This window comes from Simochromis diagramma, unplaced genomic scaffold, assembly GCF_900408965.1.
Source record: "Simochromis diagramma unplaced genomic scaffold, fSimDia1.1 OVJJ01000320.1, whole genome shotgun sequence".
Taxonomy (NCBI): Eukaryota; Metazoa; Chordata; class Actinopteri; order Cichliformes; family Cichlidae; genus Simochromis; species Simochromis diagramma.
The window spans coordinates 11924772-11944580 of record NW_024386773.1 but is presented as its reverse complement, the minus strand read 5'-3'; the positions used below and the strand labels follow the sequence as shown (position 1 = coordinate 11944580).

The window sequence follows — 19809 nt, the reverse complement described above, 5'->3', positions numbered from 1 at the left end:
CACCCGTGACACGTGTCAATGCATACTGCATGCCGCACAGGTTTATGACCCAGGTGTTAAAAGCCAAGTGGCCCATATTATTTGTTGGCCCAGATAATTCTAAAAGTCTAGTCTTTTAATTTTTAAAAGCCTTTTTAACACAGCTCATCAGTTAAAGACAGAAGCATTACGTGTATTTTTTCTTTTTTTCCCCTAGTACTTTCTAACTACCTTGACAAAAATCTGTAAATGATGAAGATAATTATACACGTGACGATTTTCCGAGTCTTGCTTGTAGGGATTTGCTTCTGCGTTGTTTCATGTGAATTCTCTGAGTCAGATGAAATAGTTAATTTGATGACATCACCCTGGGAATTTTGAAAATCCCAGGGTGATGTTTCAGGGTGATGATGGTCGTTTCACTGCTTCATTTTGCAGATACACTCTTTTGCTGTGTCTTTGCAGGTTGCACGAAACATTTTATGAAATGTGATGAATTACTATTGATAAAAACTAGCAGTTACCAAAGTTTTCAGAAGGCAGACCTCAAACATCTCCTCAACAGCACTATCTGTCATGTCACAGATGTCAGATGTGGTCTTGTAAATGTAGTACAGATTACTGAACATTATTGAACATTAATTAAACATTTAGGGTGGTGGATGTCCAGCTACGTCTCTGTGTTTGTTTGTTTGCTTCTGGTTGCGTTTGTAATGCCATGAGTCGCGATGCGAGAAACTGTTTTTTGTAATTATAGTGTTGCATACTGTGTCTGTTTGGCTTGAGGCACATCACGTATCACTTTCAACAGTTCCACTTACTGTTTTTAATTTCTTATTACTTTGTAAAATGTTTAAACAACTGTCAGACTCATACTATAAAGCTATAAGTCCAAATATGCAGAACTAGCAAGAAACCACAGAACTGTGAACTATTTTACTCTTTGTACTTTTTCATATATAATGGAGAGTTGTTACACATGGTTGTTGCTTCTTGCTGAAAAAGCCACACTCTGATCTTGCAAACAAAAACTGTTGGGCAGCTGTAATTGTGTCAAAGTTAGCAAAGTCCTGGTATGAATATTGAGCTGAGAACACACCTTCCTGTCTGAACTGTTATAAACGAGGCTGGCTGTATCGCCTGATAAAGCTAGCTTCCCTCTAGAATGGGGAAGTAGTCATGAGCTGAGGCACAAGGGACAGATGAATGGTTTTTACATTTTTACACTCAGGCGAAAGAGCGTCACGGTATGAAAGGACAGAACGCTGAGAGCTTTAACTCGACAGATAAGACACAGAAACACGAGCTGGCCCGGACGGTACAGCTGGATACAGTCATCCAGTCAGAATGAGCACCTATGCTGTGAGTTACTTTTCTGTGTGTTCTACATTCTACTGTTGGAGCTTTGGCAGCTCATGTGAAGTTACCCAATTGTCGATTGTGGCGATATCACTTACTCATATTATCCTAATGAGAGGTGATGGTTCTGATTTTGTTATACTCACAAAAAGCACATTTGACTGTTTTTTTTTTTGGGGTCGGTGTGAACCCCGTTCAGTATCTAGGAGCCTTTGTGTCTGAGTTAAATGAGTGCTACACGATTAACGTGTAACTCTTACTGAGTAATATCTGCCTCTTATTAACGTAAAATGAACAGGGACACGTGTGCCTGTAAATACGTCTGAGCAGCGATAGTAAAAAAGCATTTATGTGTTTTATCTGGCAGGATGTGAGCAGGGCAGAGGAAAATAGTTTGAGTGCAGTTAGATGAGTGTTGCCCTGGGTTCATTTGTACAGTTAACTGAACGATCGTATCGGTATCCTGTTTTTTAACATGGGTGTGATATTTGCCCAAACTGCTGGTTGCCTCTCTTCAATAGTGACAAGTACAGTTTTCTCAGTTTTTACATTTTCGTTATTAATTCTTAATTTGATCATTCTCTGCAGAAAATAAAATGGGCTGTTATTTTATTTGAAATTAAATATATATGTATACATATGGTAACTATACTAATCCGCCTTTGTCTTCTTGCCTCCCTCTATCTCGCTCCTTTCTCTCCTTGTGTTTCTCGTTAGCTGTCACCTGATTTCCTCTTTGGGAGCCACCAGAGGAATGCTGACAATGGCTGGCAGATGAAACAGGTAAAACTTCTCTCTACCTGCTGCACTCACCAGAGGGTATCTAATGCATTTCACCTTGACTTTCACATTATAAAACAAGTCAAAGACTAAAGCGCCCTTTACTTGCTTTACATACTCTCCCTGCACAACAGGATGCATTTGGTTAACAAAATGGGACATCATAGAACTTTTGGTGACTTTGTCTCCCATCTCGACTTTGTCACTTTGTGAGATAAAATCCTGCTTCATGGTTTGCGTGCATACAGCATCTGCTTGGCCTGACTCTTCGTCTTTAGAAGAAACCTTTAGATGACAGCCCTTCCTTGCCTTGTGCTTTTCCTTTGCAGGCCCGACTGTTAACATATTCCTGAGCATTTTGTCAGCGTTTTAAGGGCTTTTGGTGGAGGGTGTTTTCCTCATGAAAATCAATGAACTCATGTCATTAGATTTGCAAAAAGTGCATCTGAGCTGTATTACTGTAGAATATATTAAAGTTATTGCCAGCTATGCTCTTTAGATTCTCAGAGATCAGCATTTATGCATATTAAGGTGGCGAAATAGCAATTCTTGGTGTAAAAAGAAAAGCTGTTACCCAAGCAGGTCTTACTGCAACATGTTGCATCACAGTGGGGTGTGGGTGCACTTGGTTTAAAGCCCTTTTAAAGGCCTACTCTTAGCAAAGGAGCAGATTTGGCTCTTAGTGCTAATCCTCCACATGAGGAGATGGCAAACATTAGGAGGGATATTTAGTCTGATTGTTGGAACTAGGTTACATGGATTGGGAAGTAAACTCAATTGTGGCTTTTGCTGCATGAAAAGTTAAAGTAGTGTGAATTTGTGCATCCGTTGTTTTTGTACACACAAGGGATTGTAAGCCTCAGCAGTTTGTCTGTTAAGTGCAGAGGCACGTATTGTGCCTCATTGTGTCTCTGGCAAACTCATTTGTCCCCATCTGTGTAAAAAGTTCAGTGTGGATGCTCATTGTGTCGGAGTGCTGTGTAAATATAGAAATGTGTATGTGACACTGTTGTGCAAGTAGAGCTACTGCTACGTTGTTCTTCCTCAGTTGATTAAACTATATACAACTTAATTCTGACCTCAACCTAACACAACAGAGAGAACTGAGAGTCAAAAGCTAAACCTCTCAGAGAGCTGATGCTGGGATACATCTGTATAATTTGCTGCTGCAGAGTGAGGTGAAGGATATGCAAATAGCAAATGATAGCAATAAAATATCTATTTTACATCTTTTTATAGACTTTTATGCATGTCTGTCAGAGAAAAGTACAAAGATCAGAATCGTTATCTTGACAAAATGTATTTGTCAACAAGGCCACTGTGGGTGCCAGCCCAGCTCACAGGTTGAATGGGTTAAATGCAGCCGTGCGACCCTAACTTGACACCCGTTGCTGCGTGTCTGTCCAAACTCTTTGTTTCTCTCCCTGCATTTCTGTCTGTTCTTCACTGTGCTTCAAATAAAAGCGAAAAAGCCCCCCATAAAACAAGCCCACTGCAGCAAAATTGACTTGAATTACTACTTTCAGTGTCAGTATGGTTAAACTTTAAAGGTGAAGACCCAATAAAGAGATATCTTTATCATAGCACCTATGAACAGTGAAGATCAGAAGTGTGATGAAGCAGGCTGACTGATTGCGACTCCAGGCTTTGTGTGGCTGATGTTTTTCTGTTTTATTTAAACTACTAAGCATTAATAAAGAGTCATAGTTGACCTTTGAAAAGCCCTTCAGGGCCTTTGTACTATTGTACTATGGTTGCACATTCAGTTATTCATAACTACACAAGTATATCAGCTCTCAGAGGCTTTAAATACACCATTTACAGATGTGAAAAAAATAAAATAATAGTTCAGCAAATTGCTCTTTCCTTTGGTTGTATGTTCCACCCTTTCACAACTCTCCTGAACGTTTGACCTTGAAGAGCATGCAGCGTGCCGCCTCCTCTGACACCCTGAGCACGATGGCATTTAATGACACCAGAACCCAGTGCGATGATTCTGCACCCCTGCATGATGTCAAGCAGCAACTCAACCACTCCCAGTCCATGATCCTGCCCGACAACAAGGTATTCGCCTCCCGAGCACACGCTCCACACAAGCTCATAAAGTGTTTTGACAGAGAGAAAGAGGAAACGGAGATACCCGTCAACAAATAGTTATCGCACAAAACATATGCACATACACAAACGGACAGCTGAGCAGATGACCACTGCTTCCTGTTTTTCAGCTGGTCCAGCAGTGCAGAGATTACTCCCGCAATGTGACCAACATCGTTGTGGAGCCTCCGTCTCCTGCGAGCTCGCCGGACAGTGATGGCTGCACACCGGTGAGAAAACTCCACCTGTTAATTTAAAGCTGAAGTGAAAGCATATTTCCATATATATATTTATATTTTTTTAAGGACTTGGAGAACGTGCTACTAGTTGCTTCTCTCAGCGCAGCAAGCGCTGAAGTTTTGGCTTTCACAGGACAACGAGGCTCTAAAAAATCCAGCGCTGTCAGCCAAATAATTCTTCCTAAAGCGTAAAACTGCAATGCTTATTTTCTAATAATAACAGGTTGATTTTTTAAAAAGTGGTTCTCCATAATGCATTCCTTTGTTTGCCTTAATGACAATCAACCTTTTCTTTTACTGCATGTGAGGTAGCTGGAGGTTATCCCAGCCATCATAGTGTGAGGGGTGGGGTGCACCCTGTACACATCACCAGGGTGCATGTGCTCTTATTTGCAGGTGTTCTCTTGGTTTACTAACATTTTTCTGATAAAACAGAGCAATTCTAATTTTTGAGTATTATTTTTTTTCTACCACAGTTCATTTGCAGAAGAAGTTTAGGTTTGTAGGTCATCACTGCTTTTATACGCATACCACATTCAACACTTATGAGCCGTAAGTTCATCAATACCAGTAAATTTGTTCTTTTACCTTAAACGGGGCCATACCGCAGTGGGAGATTTTAAAGCATTTCCCCTCCTCCTATTTCTTGAATGATGCAACAGCCAAGTTTAATGCGTTTGCAAAGGATGCTGTAATATTACACAGAGGAAAATCCTGCTGTGGTGCTGTAATGTTAAAATTCAACTTGCCCTCACACACTTCTTTGTGCTCTTTTTTTTTATTTACTCCACTCCTGCTTTTTCTGAGCAATGCTGCCAACGTGACACTGTAAATATCTCTGAATACTGCAGATGTTAATGTGCTTTTAAACCCTTTTAATGTGTTTCTAGGAGCTGGAGAAAGCGGGCCTGCTGAACAAGACAAAAATTGCAGAAGGTGGCCGAAAACTGAGGTGAGGCGGCTCTTAGAGAAGATGAAAAAATCATTTTTTTTTGATTAATTCAGCAAGTATGATTTTGCTAAGTGAATCCCAGCTTATGAGTACGTGCATTCTTGTTGGGTTGCAGGAAAAATTGGAGCCCTTCCTGGGTGGTGTTAGTGGGGAACAGTTTGGTTTTCTTCAAGGACCCCAAATCACAGACACCTTCTAGTTGGGTAAGAGCACAGACAGACTCTTTAATTAAGGATTCCTGGGGGTTAAAAAGCTTGTATAACTAGATGAACAAAATATTATAGAGGCCAAATTTTTTGGTGCCTTGGTATATTTTTTTTATGTCCCTAACCCACCAAAAAGAAGGCCTTTTATTGCTTGTCTAAACCTGGCTTGAGTGCCTGGATGTGGATTTGTTCATGGCATTGTTTGGTGATTCATTCGTTCTTTTTACCATTATTCCTTTCTACAAGCACCGGTGGTTTAGGGAACACCAGGAGCACTCCTACTATTGATTTTTCCCAGTTATCCAACACTTATGAATATTTTTTCTGTTTTCTTTAGATGCCAGGATTTTTAAGCCTCCACAGTTGCCATTATGTTTTGGTTTTTCTTATGTTCATCCCATTCTTGTAAAAGCCTGCTCTTTCTAACAGTCATTGGTAGTTGTAGCCTCCTGTGTTAAAGAGCAGTTTTTAATATTTTTGTTCACTGTGCTGTTAAAGTTAAAGAGGTCATGCAGACCAGTTACAGGTGTTATATGTGAAGGTTGGTCAGAATGTGACAAAGTAGGGCAATACAGGCTGCACAACAAAATCCAATTTTTAGAAAGAAAAAAGTGGTCAATTCAGGCAACTGAGTCGTGAGAGTAAAAGAAAAATGTGTTTCTTATACGCAGAAACCGGGAAACAGTCGTCCTGAGAGCAGTGTGGATTTAAGAGGAGCAAAACTGCACTGGGCCAACGAGCTGTCCAGCAAGAAGAACGTCTTCAAGGTAAGAAACAAAACCCCCAAAAAGTGAAATAAAGATTGCAAAACCTGCAAGAAACTTTGACAGACCTGTGGTTTCATCCTCTTAAAATCTTTCTCAAGAATTTTTTTTATTTCTGTGATCCTGGAAACGAAACACGTCGGTTTCCTTAGCAAAATGTTCCTTTGCTCTGATACACTGGGAATATACACTGGGGCTATTCTGTCAGCAGTGAGGGAAGCGAGAATGGGAAGCTTTCTTTCGCCAGCTCGGCGACCCATTCTGACGAAGAGGAAGCAGTAAAAATATTTTTAAAGAGAAATCTGATAAACTGATGAGCTAATTATAACATTACGGTCAAGCTACTACAACACGTCCAAATAATTAACTTACATGTCAACTTTTGTTAAAGTGGATTCACACAGATGGGTGGGAAAGCCAGTGGAGAGTGGGACAGTGCGTCTGGAGTTAACATGGGTCAAATGTTTTGTTTTGTTTTGTTTTGTTAGTTGAGGACTGTGACAGGCAACGAGTTTCTTCTGCAGTCAGAGACGGACTCGCTGATCAGAGAGTGGTACAGCACCATCCAGAATGTCATCGACAGGCTGGTGAGAAACGCACACTCACTCACAGACACACACAGCTGGACAACACAACCCTGTGGGTTTAAATATTACTGTCAGTATGTCTGTCGTTTGCCTTTAGCTACAATATGCAGGCTGTCGCTCACTTCGCTCATGCATTTGGAAAATTTTTACCTGTAAAACTCTGTAAAAGGTTTTAAATAACCTCCTGTGTTTTTTACTTTATTAAACTATGGTGTTGTTTTGTGTTATGCTGTTTAATAAACCCTCTGTCTCATATGAGGACATCAAGGTTTTTAAAGGAAAAAAACCCTGTTGTTCAAAGATGATGGTTAGTTTTTAAACTTTTAAATAGGAGAAAATGAAAATGTATCCCAAGAAAGAAGTCATGCCTGAAGAGGTTAAATACCTCTGTTCCATTTCTAAATGTTGGTCTTTTATGACTTACGTAAAGCACTTAAAAATAATCTTTGTCTTGTAGAAAAGCTTCACTGCGGGAAGTTCTGCAAAAAATGTTTTTTTTTAATGATTCATGTGTGCTAACATAGTTGTTTCCTTTGAACAATGACTGACTTTCCATTCTGCGTTTAGTAAAATCATCTGTTCTATTTTTGTCGGTCCGTAAATATTTTTCCGTGAGCTTTCTAAAACCTACTTAAGTGGGCTAATACACCTATGTGCAATGTTCCCTCTAATTTTTCATGTGTCTGAGCGAACACACAAACTGAGCGGTCCCTTGGACCACTGTGAGCGACAGCAGACGTGTGCACTGTGGTCACGCCAGCATCGAATCCATCCAAGTTACATGGTTTATTAAAATAATCAAATTACAGCATTTACATTTATGTTAGACTACTTTTAATTAACTGCTTTAGCCCACTTACAATGAAAATTAAAAAACAATCTCGTTCATGACCTGTGCAGTATGTTAACACTATTGGAAGTAAAAATAACTTGAACTCCAATTTTGAAAACACAACTTTCTTCTTTTTTCTTTTTTTTTATAAAGCTCTGACTTGTATTATGAGTCTGAGTCTGTGGTCTGGGAGAGAGTCCTGTAACTCTCTGACTGCAAAATACAGTATATAATAACCAATGTTGGGCAATTAATTATATAGTTACTTCTTCAAAAAAAGTTACTGAGTTTTGCAAACAACAAAGTTTTTTGCAGCTGTTTACCTAAAAATGCAGCCAAGGCGGTTTTTTAAATAAACATTTCAAACTATTTACAGAACGATCAGCTGTTCTGCATCAAATCTGATGCCAAACAAATTATTTGTGCCGCTCCAAAAAATAATTTCTGTCCACTATGAGATGAAGGAGAACAACAGCCTGATACCTGCAGGCCTGACAGCAGGAGATGTGTCACTGCTGTAACACCTGTAACATTCAGCAGTCGCCTCATTGTTCTGACACACAACAAAACTATTGACTACACTACACACTAACTACACAATATTTGCGTAAAACGTCACAAATCTCTCACATCTCAAAACACCGCCGTCGCTTCTAAAACTTCCCCCTTCCTAAAAAACTAAATGCTATGTTGCCATATCATTTTTTGATTGGTCGACATGGTACATTTTTCCACCAGTAGGAAAGGGTGGAGGTTTCTTGGTGTCGTTTTTGCTCACAGGCTTTTGAGCGCTTTCCTTATAAAACGCAGTTTTTACTGTTTCTTCCCGCAGTAAATATAAACAACGACAGTATTCAGGAAGAAAACCAAACATTGCAGATATTTTTATCATAACTCTGGTTTTACGTGGCCGATCAACACAATTTAAAAACTGGTATAAAGTCCACACTTTTCCCAGTCAATTGTTCCGTCTGTCCTGCTCACATCTCCAATGGTTGTACACGTTGTCATTAACGTGGCTTCACTCCACATCAGCCGCTTTGCCAGCTAAAACACCGGTGTCGGCACACAAGGACGCTGTCATAGCCTGTCAACGACGTTGATTAGCTGCGTATATACGAATGTGAATGGCATCATTCGCTGGAATATGGGATAAGGTGGCATCGTTCTAATCCCATACGGGAGCAGCCAGTCACTCACTGACTCACACTGCAAAACAGAATTGTTGAAATTTTAATTTTAATTTCAATTCAGGTTAGATTTTTTTTTCTGTGCGCAGAGACCGTGCCAGCAGTGCGCAATTGCGCCTGCGCACAGCTTAGAGGGAACATTGCACGTGCATCTCTGTAATGTCATTAACACACTGCTCCCTCTGGCTGCTTTTCAGGACCGTGAGAATCCGTTAGACAACGTCCTTCTCTACTCTCTGAGGAGGGCGGGCAGCGTGGAGATGCTGGACCAAAGCGGTGACGAGGACGACAGGCGACCATCTCGTAAGCCATCCTCACCTGATGCCTCGCTTCTTTCCCTGATGCCGCCATCTAAAAGCCCTCCCTGCCCCCCACTCCACTTTAATCACATCCTCTCTCTCCATCATCATCATCACTGTTTTTTCTAAACTTCCACACAGGCTTCTTGCATCCCTCCATCCTGTCTTCCATCCTCTCCTCTATCCAGCCCACTTACATTTTCACCCATCCTCCCTGGCAGATAATCCCCTCGTCCGTCCTCTCCCACCTCCGCCGTCGGCCCGCCCTCCCGCTTTTCATTCTCACCACCATCCCCTCTCATCTGCTTTCCTGCCCCACAGCCGAATGCCCCACACTGACCTCCTCCTCTTCCTTCTCTTTCCCTTCCTCCTCCTCCCGCTTCCCTCCTTCTGCAGTCCCTCGCTCGACGTCCAACCTGGAAAACACAGAGAGGAAAAGAGTGAAGACGCGGCTGAAGAAGCTGATCCTAAAGAGACCTCCTCTACAGGCCCTGCAGGAGAAAGGGCTCATTAAAGGTGAGATTTCTTTTTGAAGTCGCAGACCATTTAAATGCAAGTATCCTTTATTCAGCAGTATACAGGGTGAATCACAAAGTACATGTTCTCTTTGGCTTAGTTATTAATATTACACGACTGTGCTCTTACAGCAGAAACTGTTGCCTTTTAACTGAATTCCATCAGAGATAGGCAGCCAGGAAGTCTCAGCATTTATCTATAGTCCAACGATAGTATACAAGTATACAGCGCAGGGCATGAGTTGCATTGCATCATCCAGTCGGAGTTAACTTTTCTGGTGGGAACGGAGTCAAACATGAAGGTTTTCTCCCAGAGTGAACAGAAAACTTATCAGTAAATTAACTTGGAGCTCTTACATCATGTCTTGGTTGGAAAAAAAAAAGTGCATGCAATCATCTGAGAAACACGTCTAAACAGACATAAAAAGCATGTTTGTGTCCACCTGTCATCGGCCCTCAGATCAGGTGTTTGGATGCAGTCTGGAGATGCTCTGTGAGAGGGAGAGAAGCACCGTCCCTCGCTTCGTCAGACTTTGTACTGAAGCTGTGGAAAGGAGAGGTACAGTCGCTGCAAACACACCTCCTGTTAATTTGATTCCCAACTCAAAGTGAACACATGAGAAATCACCCTCAGCCCTGTTTTGAGCGCAGTTTGACAGCAACTCTGAGCTCACGGTCCTCACAGTTCTTTGGCAGAACTCACCAAACACAAAGTCACTGATTGCCCGACAGAAAGCAGACACAAAATGTTCAGATTCGCAGAAGAGATCTTGACAGCTTGGCAGCCTGAAAAAGGTCTAAATGAGAGAAAATTGAGTTGTTTAGAGGCTGTTAAGAAACAATGCAGCGATAAATATTTAAGACACGGGAGAAAATGTGTGTGTTTTAGGGCTTTAAAAACCAGTTTGTGATGAATAAATAAAGATGTCTTGGGAGCAATACTTTCAGATCAAGACTTTTAACTATGTTTAAGGGTATGGAACAAACTTTAGGACAAAGTAAGCCAAACTTTACTGATAATTTCTGCACATATCATATATAATAATGAAATTAAGAGCATCTGATCTTTTCCCAAGTGTTAGGTATACAGGCTGCCATACTACTAGTTAAAACAGGATGAAAAATACCCACCTTTTTCTTCGTCTTACCAACTTTTCAAAGCCTGTATGAATTCATTTGAATGTCAGAGATGACTAAGATATTATAATGAGCAATTTATTCACATCTAAGAAGCTTGGACCAGTTGATGATTATTTTAAGTGGTTACATAATTAACTGATTCTTCATATTTAAAACAGATTGTAAATCAATGTGTGGTTTTGGATTATAGTTTAATCTGAATAAATAAGTTGCTGGATAACAAAAATATTTTTCTAACTTAGAATTGTATCCCGTTCACCAGGCCAGCTTTAGCCAGTAACCAGCTGCAGATTTAGATTTCATGTGACCGAGTGAAGTCAGTTCCAGCAACATGAAACATTAAGTGTTAGCGAGTGACTGTGAAGCGGTGTGCCTTATTTAAAGGTCACGCTACAGTTAACCATTTCACGTGATGGTTTTACAGAAAGAAAAATGCTCAATAGCAGCGTCAGCGCAGGATACTTATAATCAATATGTGAGGAAGATTAAAATGTCAGGCTTGTTTTACAGCTTCTAATACTGAAAGCAGTGTGAGGAAAGCTGAAACTTAGAGCATTAGTACTCCTTTGTAACTGCTTCATCGAGCAGCATGGTGTGAAACGTGAAGAGGAAGTTTAGATGTATTCATAGGCCTGGTCATATCCATGATTATGCTTTTGCATGAGCACATGATCAGACTTTTTTTTTTTAAGGTTTTGAAAACTGCTCTACTTACGTCTCCACTTACGCAACATAACAAACTGCATAACCTCTGCATACTGAATTATTGATTTGCAGAAGATTTGGCTGCCGAGAACAGCAAAACAATGAAGTGAGCTCAGACCGGCTCACAACTGAAGACACAATCTCTATCACTCGTGAAGCTTAAAAAAAAATGGTCATGAGATACTTTCATTTTGACTTTGATTATCTAAGGCAGCGGTGGAGATCCCCTTGTCTAGCATGCTTTGTTTGGTGTGTTGCAGGTCTGGAGACCGACGGCATTTACAGAGTATCAGGAAACCTGGCTGTGATACAGAAACTGCGCTTTCTGGTGAACCACGGTAAGGATGCAGGGGAGGGTGGGAAACTACTGACGATAACTGTTCTGTAATAACAGGGGGGGAAATATGAAGAAATTTAGGAGAGGATCAAAGTTGGCCTGTTTTTTTTTTTCCTTTTTAGCAGAAATGATCTGTTTCAGTCGCTTAAAATCAAGACTAAATTTATCTCATGATGTTTTGTTTCAGAGTGCGTAACATAATGTTTGAAATCAGTCACTGTCCCACACTACACGACATCCTTATGATAACAGACACGGGGAAAAGCTGCCTGAGTAACTGTTGGTTTTTGCAGAGCGAGCGGTGACTACCGATGGCCGTTACATGTTCCCAGCGGAGTTGGTACAAGGTACATTCGGGCAGACAAGGCAAACCGCCGTTTTCACATCTTACTCAGCCTGCTTGGTTTTTGTGCATTACGTGTTGCATAATGTGAACACCTAAGTCAGAACCTCCCAAAAATACTCACCCACGGACTGAAGCGCAGAGCCGAGCCGAGGCGCAGACGGGCAGCAAACTTTTCTCTTTTTTGTGTGGATGTGTGTGTTACCATTTGCTTAATGTATGTGTGTCCCTTAGGCTTTTGTGCTTCAAGTTTTCTGATGTAATAATGTGCAGCAGGTTGTACAGCGGCTTCTCACACAGTCCGTGGCTGCCACCAAGTGGCTGAAACAGAGAATCAGCTGCTCGTGAAGCGCTCTACTCCCCCAGCAACATCTCTGATGTTTCACATCATAAGAAAATAGAGATTTGTTGACTGCCGTATATCAATATCAGCCTCAAATTCGTTTCAGTGCCTCTTATAATCCAACATGAGAAGCATTAGTCTGGCTTGTGTCTAAAAAAACAAGTGTGCTTTATCCTTTAAAGTGTGTGTGTACTTGTGCGCCAGTGTGTTTGTGCTTGTTACTTTTACAGAGCATCTCTATCTCCCTCCTGCAGCTACAAGCCTTCATGTTACGCCTCAGTGCTGAAGTGAATTTACACTTTGCTTATGTCAGCCAATCCTGTGACAATTGTGACTCTAAATTTAAACTCTTTGTCTCTGTATGTCGTATCCCTCTCGCCTTTCCTTCACTTCCCCTGACCCCGTCTGGCTGAATCTCTCCTCATCCTCCTCCTCTCCCTCTCTGTCTCAGAGGAGAAGTTGAATTTGGACGAGAGCGAGTGGGAGGACATACATGTCATCACGGGAGCTTTGAAACTCTTCTTTCGCGAGCTTCCCGAGCCCCTCGTGCCGTACGGCTTCTTCACCGACATTGTGGAGACAGTCAGTGAGTAACCAGTTTCAGCCCCGGACTGTTTATTTTGTAATCTGTATAAATATTCTAGATTAAGAGTGTGAAGTTAATTTTCCCACACGACCGGAAAACTGGGACTGCCCTCCACCACAGTCCCTGTTTCCGTTGGGAAAATGAATCGCCCACCCCCATCTTGAAAATAACTCAAATAGATTCTCATAACCTTTTGCCTCGCGCGCACGAAGTCAATTTTTAATGTGCTTCGTGTTTGAGGTGAGATATATTTAGGCTCAGGAAGATATTTGTCATTTCGTGCTTTTTACTTGGTAATAATGGTCCAGGCGATGCAGCTGCACAGTCAGCTTCTTAAACGTCTAGACCACCAGGACGCCCACTTTTTAATTTCACATATTATTTTCCTCTGTTGTAGTATTTTGAATACACACAACACAACTGTGGTCTTACTGAGTCAAAACCAGCGTAGGCTTGGTTAGAATCTTAAATCGTTTTCACTTTGTTTTCACACTTCACTCGACTCCCTTTCCATGTTTAGAAAACGTTATATCGTTATACTGATGCAGCATTTGCGTAAACACACACATATGTGTAAATAAATAAAAATCTTTACATTTTACATCCTCAAACTTTCTCACAGCTATGATGAAAGGCATTTTTGTGAAGCTCTGTTTGAGTTGAACTGGAAACTTGTCACAGACGCCGTAAAACGATCAACAATTTTACAATTTACTTTCACATGCACTACATTTTTTTCCCTCCTTAAAATGTCAATCTTAAAAAGCCACAAATATTCAATTAAAAAAGGCCAGTGATGTGTCAGAATGACTCTTAAATAGTCTTTTGCATCGACTCCAGTAAACACTTATTATTAGTTTCACTTTATTTGTTATCTTTTGTGAGAATTTGCTGACAGTGAGAGTTGCGTTTCCTTTACTTATGTTCAGATTTCCTGCGCTTACATGATATGGCACTTTATCTCATTATCTTCTACTTATGCTTAAAGACAGGCAGGCAGACGATCTGGTATCTTACAGTAATTCCTCTTAGTAGAACATTAGCATATTAAAGATCAGGAAAATATTTTAAAAATGCATTTTGTCATCGATGCATTGGACACTTTTTGTAGACTGTGGACACATGGATTGATCTGCAGATAAAGTGTATCCGATTAGATAGCGGATGCTCGTAATATGATATCAGTTGGGGGATGTGTCTAAAAATGCTAATAAAATGCATGATGACACTTGGCCTGATCTGATGCATATCTTGCTCTGTGTTGCAGAAATGTCAGACTATATGGACAAAATCGATCGCTTGAAGTGTCTGGTGCTCAACATGCCTCCTCCAAACCACGACACGCTACAGTTCATGTGCCGCCACCTCAAACGGTGAGAATAACCCACGTCTAGTGTTTATTCTACTGATGTGTTCGTGTTTTGTTTTTTTTTTTAGTCTGTGCCTGTTTTTATTGCCTGTAATGGTTCCAGTGCCCTTAACTGGGTAGAGTTCATAATGTTGGGTATTTCCTCGAGGCATTTAGGGACAAATGAATGAACCAGACGCCCTGGTAGGAAAGGAAAATATCTTCCTTTTCTTTTAAAACCTGACCACAAGAGGGGGCACTTCCCTCGTTGGTCTCCGAAATTTCTGTCGGGGATTCTTTGGCCGCAGCTCTCAAAGTATGCCAGCGCTGAACCGGGATCACACTGTTGTTAACTTTGGGTCCCTGTGAAGATGAAAAGGCTGGAGGAAGATGAATGGTGTACAATGTTCTGCGAGCCAGTTCCTTTTACAGTACATAAAATGTGTGTTTTTTACCGCCTATGGTTTTTCCTTCCACTCCAGGGGTGAGTGTTCGTGTTCTGAGGACGATATTTGTGCCAGGGTGTGGTGGGCCCCATGAATTTGTCAACTCTGTGTCTTTCTCTCATTTTCTCTCCGCTGTCATTCCTTTCTCTGTTTCTCATTTATTATCTCGCTCCTTAATCAGGTCCCTCGCCTCCTCTTTTCCTGGCACGCTACCCACCTTTCCTGACTTCCTCTTTGTCCCTCTTTTCCTCTCTTTTCACTCTCCCTTTCCTCTTCCTCCTTATGTCCTCCTCTTTTGATCCCTTTCTCCTTGTTCTCCCTCTTCCTGCTCGCTCTTCCCTCCCCCCCCCTCGCTCTCCTACTTGCCTCGAAGGTCCCATGGGAGCCTTGTGGTTCGTCTGCTGGAAGGCATACCAACACCACCGCCGCCACCACTGGAACCTCTCTCTCGTTCTCTCTCTTCTCCCTCTTCCTCGCTCGCTTCTTTTTTTCCCTCTTCCCTCTCCTCTCTCCCTTTTTTCCTCCTCTCTTTTTAATGTGGAAGTTTTGAGCAATTGCTGGCTGCTTCTGTGGCTTGGTGGGAATGGCATTTTTAGAAGAATGCCTCATGCTGTGGCTTTAACCATTCCTTAGTTCCCCCCCTAATCACACACACACACTGTAACACACACATACGCTAGCATAGGTGGATGCAAGCAGCGGATTTAGAACACTTTTGTGCACAGATCCACGTTATAAAACCCAGATGCATGTACGTGAAAATAGATGCAAAAGCAAGATGTGACAGATGGATATACAAGTTGATTCTTGTAGCTGACTTCCTGAGTTAACTAAAAATTATAAAGATGTCACATCGTGACCACAAACATGAACCTTTAGGGGAAGGTTAGTTGTGGTCTCGATGCTTGCTCTATAACTTGACACGAGTCTGCAGTTGTGCTTGCAACTCTGTGAAAGTAAATGCTAATGGATGTATGCCAACACGAGCACAAGAGCAGTGCTAACGCTGCTATAGCCGCGTCCACTTTCTCAGTTTAGGGATTTAGCAGGATAACACTGATTAGTTAAACTTTAATCTGATCATGACTTCAGCCAAAATGTTTCACGCCCATCCTGAGCCGTGCCATGTGTAGCTACTTCAGTGCTACTCCATCCAACAGCGGTTGAGACCTTTCACTCAAAACCACAAATGTCAACCTCATGCTGGCTTTAAGGAAATGTCAGGGATCACCAAAGTCAGTAAAGTCCATCCACTAGTTGCTGGGATATTTCAGTCTGAGCTAATGTGGTGGGAATGGATGACATCCCTAGAATCACTGAGCACGTGTCTCTAAAAATTCAGAAGCCGAAGCGATTCCAAATCCTTTTTGTCGGCAAAATTTCTTATTTAAGGAGTTATTAACCTGCGCTGTCCACTCTCTCGTTTCCCGCAGAGTGTTGGAGCAATCTGAAACGAACAGAATGACCACCCAGAACATCGGCATTGTGTTCGGGCCGACGCTGATGCGCCCAGAGCGGGATAACGGCAACATGGCAGTGAACATGGTTTACCAAAATCAGGCAGTGGAGCTCATCCTCACCGAATTTGACCACATCTTCGGAACGAGAGGCCTCTCTTGATCTTTTGCTCCTTGACATCAGACAAAAGCACAAGTTTTGGAGCATTTGTCTTCCCTGCCTGTTGACTCATATGGTGTAAAATGGATTTCACATCAAAAGATAATTACGGGTTAAAAAGAACCAGGACAGAAAGCTGCTAATCATGACATCTGGCGTCCATATAAAGCCATGCTAAAACAATAATAGTAAAACAAGCCAATTTTAGCTCCAGTACTTGTGCCTTTGACTGCAGATGTGGAGCCCAGCCCCGGTGAACTTCACTGCTGGAACAGACGCCTCCTTGTCACTTTTCCTTGATGTTTCAGACTTGATCCAGATAAATAAAAAGCCGTAAAAGCGATAAATCTTCTCCAGCCTGTCCTGCTAGCGTGTTTCAGTCGGTAATAATCGAGGATTGGGAGGAGGAATGTGTCTTAAGCTAGCACTGAAACAAAACTTGGCGAAACCATCTCACTGTGAAAACACATGCACCAGCACCTCTTCAAACAAGGATGGACAGATCCTGCCTGGATAGACGTGCACAGGTGCCCACATCTCCACCATTTTTGCAGGGTTTATTTGAAGGAAAAAAAAGTAAAAGCATGAATTCAGTGGCAGGATGAATGTGCCAACAAGGCAGAAAATGTTCCTTTTTACCAAATAGTACTTTGTAGTGTCAGAGCAACCCTTATTTTACTAATTTGAATCTGTCTTCTATTTTTAATAGTGCAAATTCCTAATGTTAAGTTAAATATATTGTTGTAAATATGTGAAATACTGTCTTTCTCATCTAGTAGCACTTTGCATACAGTGTTCAACCTAAATATTACAATTAGCTAAATTCAAACTGATACTTTTGCTTTGAAATGAAGAGTGTTGGATCTGACTGTTTACTCCTCCTGCAATAAAAAATATGTGAACAAACTGATTTGAGCCGCATTATGATATTTGCTCAGGATGTGTCCTGTCAGGTTGTTTGTTGTTTGAGCGATGGGTTCGCGTGAGAGATAGTAGAAGCGTGTGGAGCTATGCGGGCCTCGGAGACTCGGCGGGCGGAGGCATCCCCTGTGATTGGTGCAAATGCTGCTTTTAATAACAGAACAAAAGAGGAACTGGAAATGCATATGTTTTAAAAATGTGGATTTTCCCCCCCCAAACCATCTCACTCGCTCACTCTGTGGCCTGGGTAATTTTATATTGACTGTGGGTTTGGCAAAAGACAAAAAAGAGCAGAAAAGAGGCACTGCTGTGGGGGTGGTGGTGGAGGGGGCTCTGCTCTGTTTTATTGGATGTATTTATTCATTTTTATGTTTGTATTATTTCAAGTCATGTGAGCACATTGGGAGGGGCTAAGATTATGTGAGGATGATTGATCAGGGAGTCTATGGTGCGCTTCCAGTTTGCTGCTTAAATTTGATCAACTTTTCACCGTAGACAAAGCTTGTGGCTTGTGTGCATTTACTGCATTTACATTTACAATATGGCTATCAGTCAGCACTGCTGTTTATTTTAATTTCTTTGTTTTATTTCTTCATCCAAACTTTCAAAATCATACCGAATGTTTCCATTTATGACACCGAGATAATATAAACACGTGGAAGCACGTGATCCAGCCTATATTTCGTAACGATATCTCGCTATGTGTTTTTTGAATGCTCTCCTAATCCTGAAACTGAAGAGAAATTTCTGTTGGTAGAAACCAGATGGCATTAAAGCGCCGTCTGACCAAGACCAAGCTCTGTGATGTGTTTTATTTCGCTTTGGTGCGATGGTGCTAATCAGCCCCTAAAACTCTAATCAGACAGCGACAGAAACAAACAGACCTCGCTCCTAATCAGCAATTTGTTGGCATCAAAAGTCAGACTCTATTACATCATCCTTACTTTGTTCTTGCTTTGACTTATTTATTGCATGATATATATTTAAAGTAAAGCAAAACACAGCTTGTGCTTTTGTGTCAGGATGCAGACAAGACAGCAGATGTGCTGCAGGCTCGTGGAGAAATTAGTTTACCAATGCATTTTTTAACTGCATTTTTTCGCACACGCAACTCTTTTTTTTTTCTGATTGATTTTTTTCCTGCTGGCATTCTGTGTGGCATTTATTAATTAGAATTGATTTGTGCTTCTCTGCATTGATCAAAAATCATTTATTTTTCACAATCAACATTTGAATTAGCTGGAACCTTCTGAATCCACTAATCAGCGCGTCTCTAAACGGACTGAAATGAAGTGTGGAGCTAAGGCTCAGGTTTTAATTCTCTTCTTTCAGTTTTATCTTCATTTGCACTCTTGTAAATTTTAGGTTCAGCTTACTGTTGGAGGAAAAGATGCTAGTTTAGGAAGATAATGGCTTACACAGATGTCTTGATCTTATTGTTAGATCCACCCACCAGTGGAATACATCTGTAGCTCTGTTCGGTGTGTCACTCAGCTGTTACTGGGAATTGAAACTTAAAAATGCTCAGCACTCAATCTGACAACCTGTTACCCATGACTGGGCCTTCCCGCAAGTGATGCTGCATAACCGAGGTGTTATAGCCCTCTTAAAAACTATAATGCAAAAATTTGTATCAACTTTGCTCTAAGTCAAAGAGCAGGGCCAGCCAGTGCTGCAGTGCAACAGTTTACTGAAGGCCGCTGATGCATGGCACCCAAAAGTATCTAACCCACGTCACTTGGCAGGGTTCGTTATTGTTACGGTTAGCTGACTGTTTACCCAAACTACCGTTAACCTAAAGCTTAGTGTATCAAATATCAGCAGAACTGCTCAACCTCTGTTTGCCCCAGCCACACACACAGGTTCACAAGCGCAAAGCAGGCACCTCTGATGAATCATCATGCAAATAAAGAGAGCCACAAAAAAGCCAGTGTAACAAAACAGTCTCGAGATCTTGAGTGTTGATGGAAACTGTTTACTGTGATGGGAAACTGAGTGGTCCCCACAACTGAGCTTCAAAACTGTCTTGTGCAGATGTTTGTGCTTAAGCAGAAAATTCAAAAAGCTGAGGCATTTGATCGTTTTTATAGCGATGTTGACCAGAAAATCTTTTAAGGTGCTTTCTGATTTCAACACATCGTGGCTGCTAAAAAGAAACCAGCCCATTTTGGGGCCACATCGTGAGGTTTAATTCAAAAAATCAAGGAAATGAGAGGTTCTGCTGAAA

General features: G+C 41.4%; 1 protein-coding gene across 6 annotated transcripts in view; it reads left to right on the top strand.

Moving 5' to 3' along the window:
* Positions 1-17571, top strand: part of arhgap9 (Rho GTPase activating protein 9) — a 44120-nt gene extending 26549 nt beyond the window's left edge. For 5 of the 6 annotated variants that reach the window (XM_040008508.1, XM_040008485.1, XM_040008498.1 and 2 more), the window contains 15 exons: positions 2056-2121; positions 4039-4182; positions 4344-4442; positions 5342-5403; positions 5519-5606; positions 6281-6376; positions 6862-6960; positions 9180-9285; positions 9678-9797; positions 10257-10355; positions 11902-11979; positions 12272-12325; positions 13116-13250; positions 14518-14623; positions 16478-17571. In XM_040008508.1, coding sequence (XP_039864442.1) covers positions 2056-2121; positions 4039-4182; positions 4344-4442; positions 5342-5403; positions 5519-5606; positions 6281-6376; positions 6862-6960; positions 9180-9285; positions 9678-9797; positions 10257-10355; positions 11902-11979; positions 12272-12325; positions 13116-13250; positions 14518-14623; positions 16478-16664 — 1539 coding nt within the window. In that variant the 3' untranslated portion in view covers positions 16665-17571. The remainder of the gene's footprint in view (positions 1-2055; positions 2122-4038; positions 4183-4343; positions 4443-5341; positions 5404-5518; positions 5607-6280; positions 6377-6861; positions 6961-9179; positions 9286-9677; positions 9798-10256; positions 10356-11901; positions 11980-12271; positions 12326-13115; positions 13251-14517; positions 14624-16477) is intronic. The other variant, XM_040008515.1, reaches the window with a different exon arrangement.
* Positions 17572-19809: the final 2238 nt, after the last annotated feature.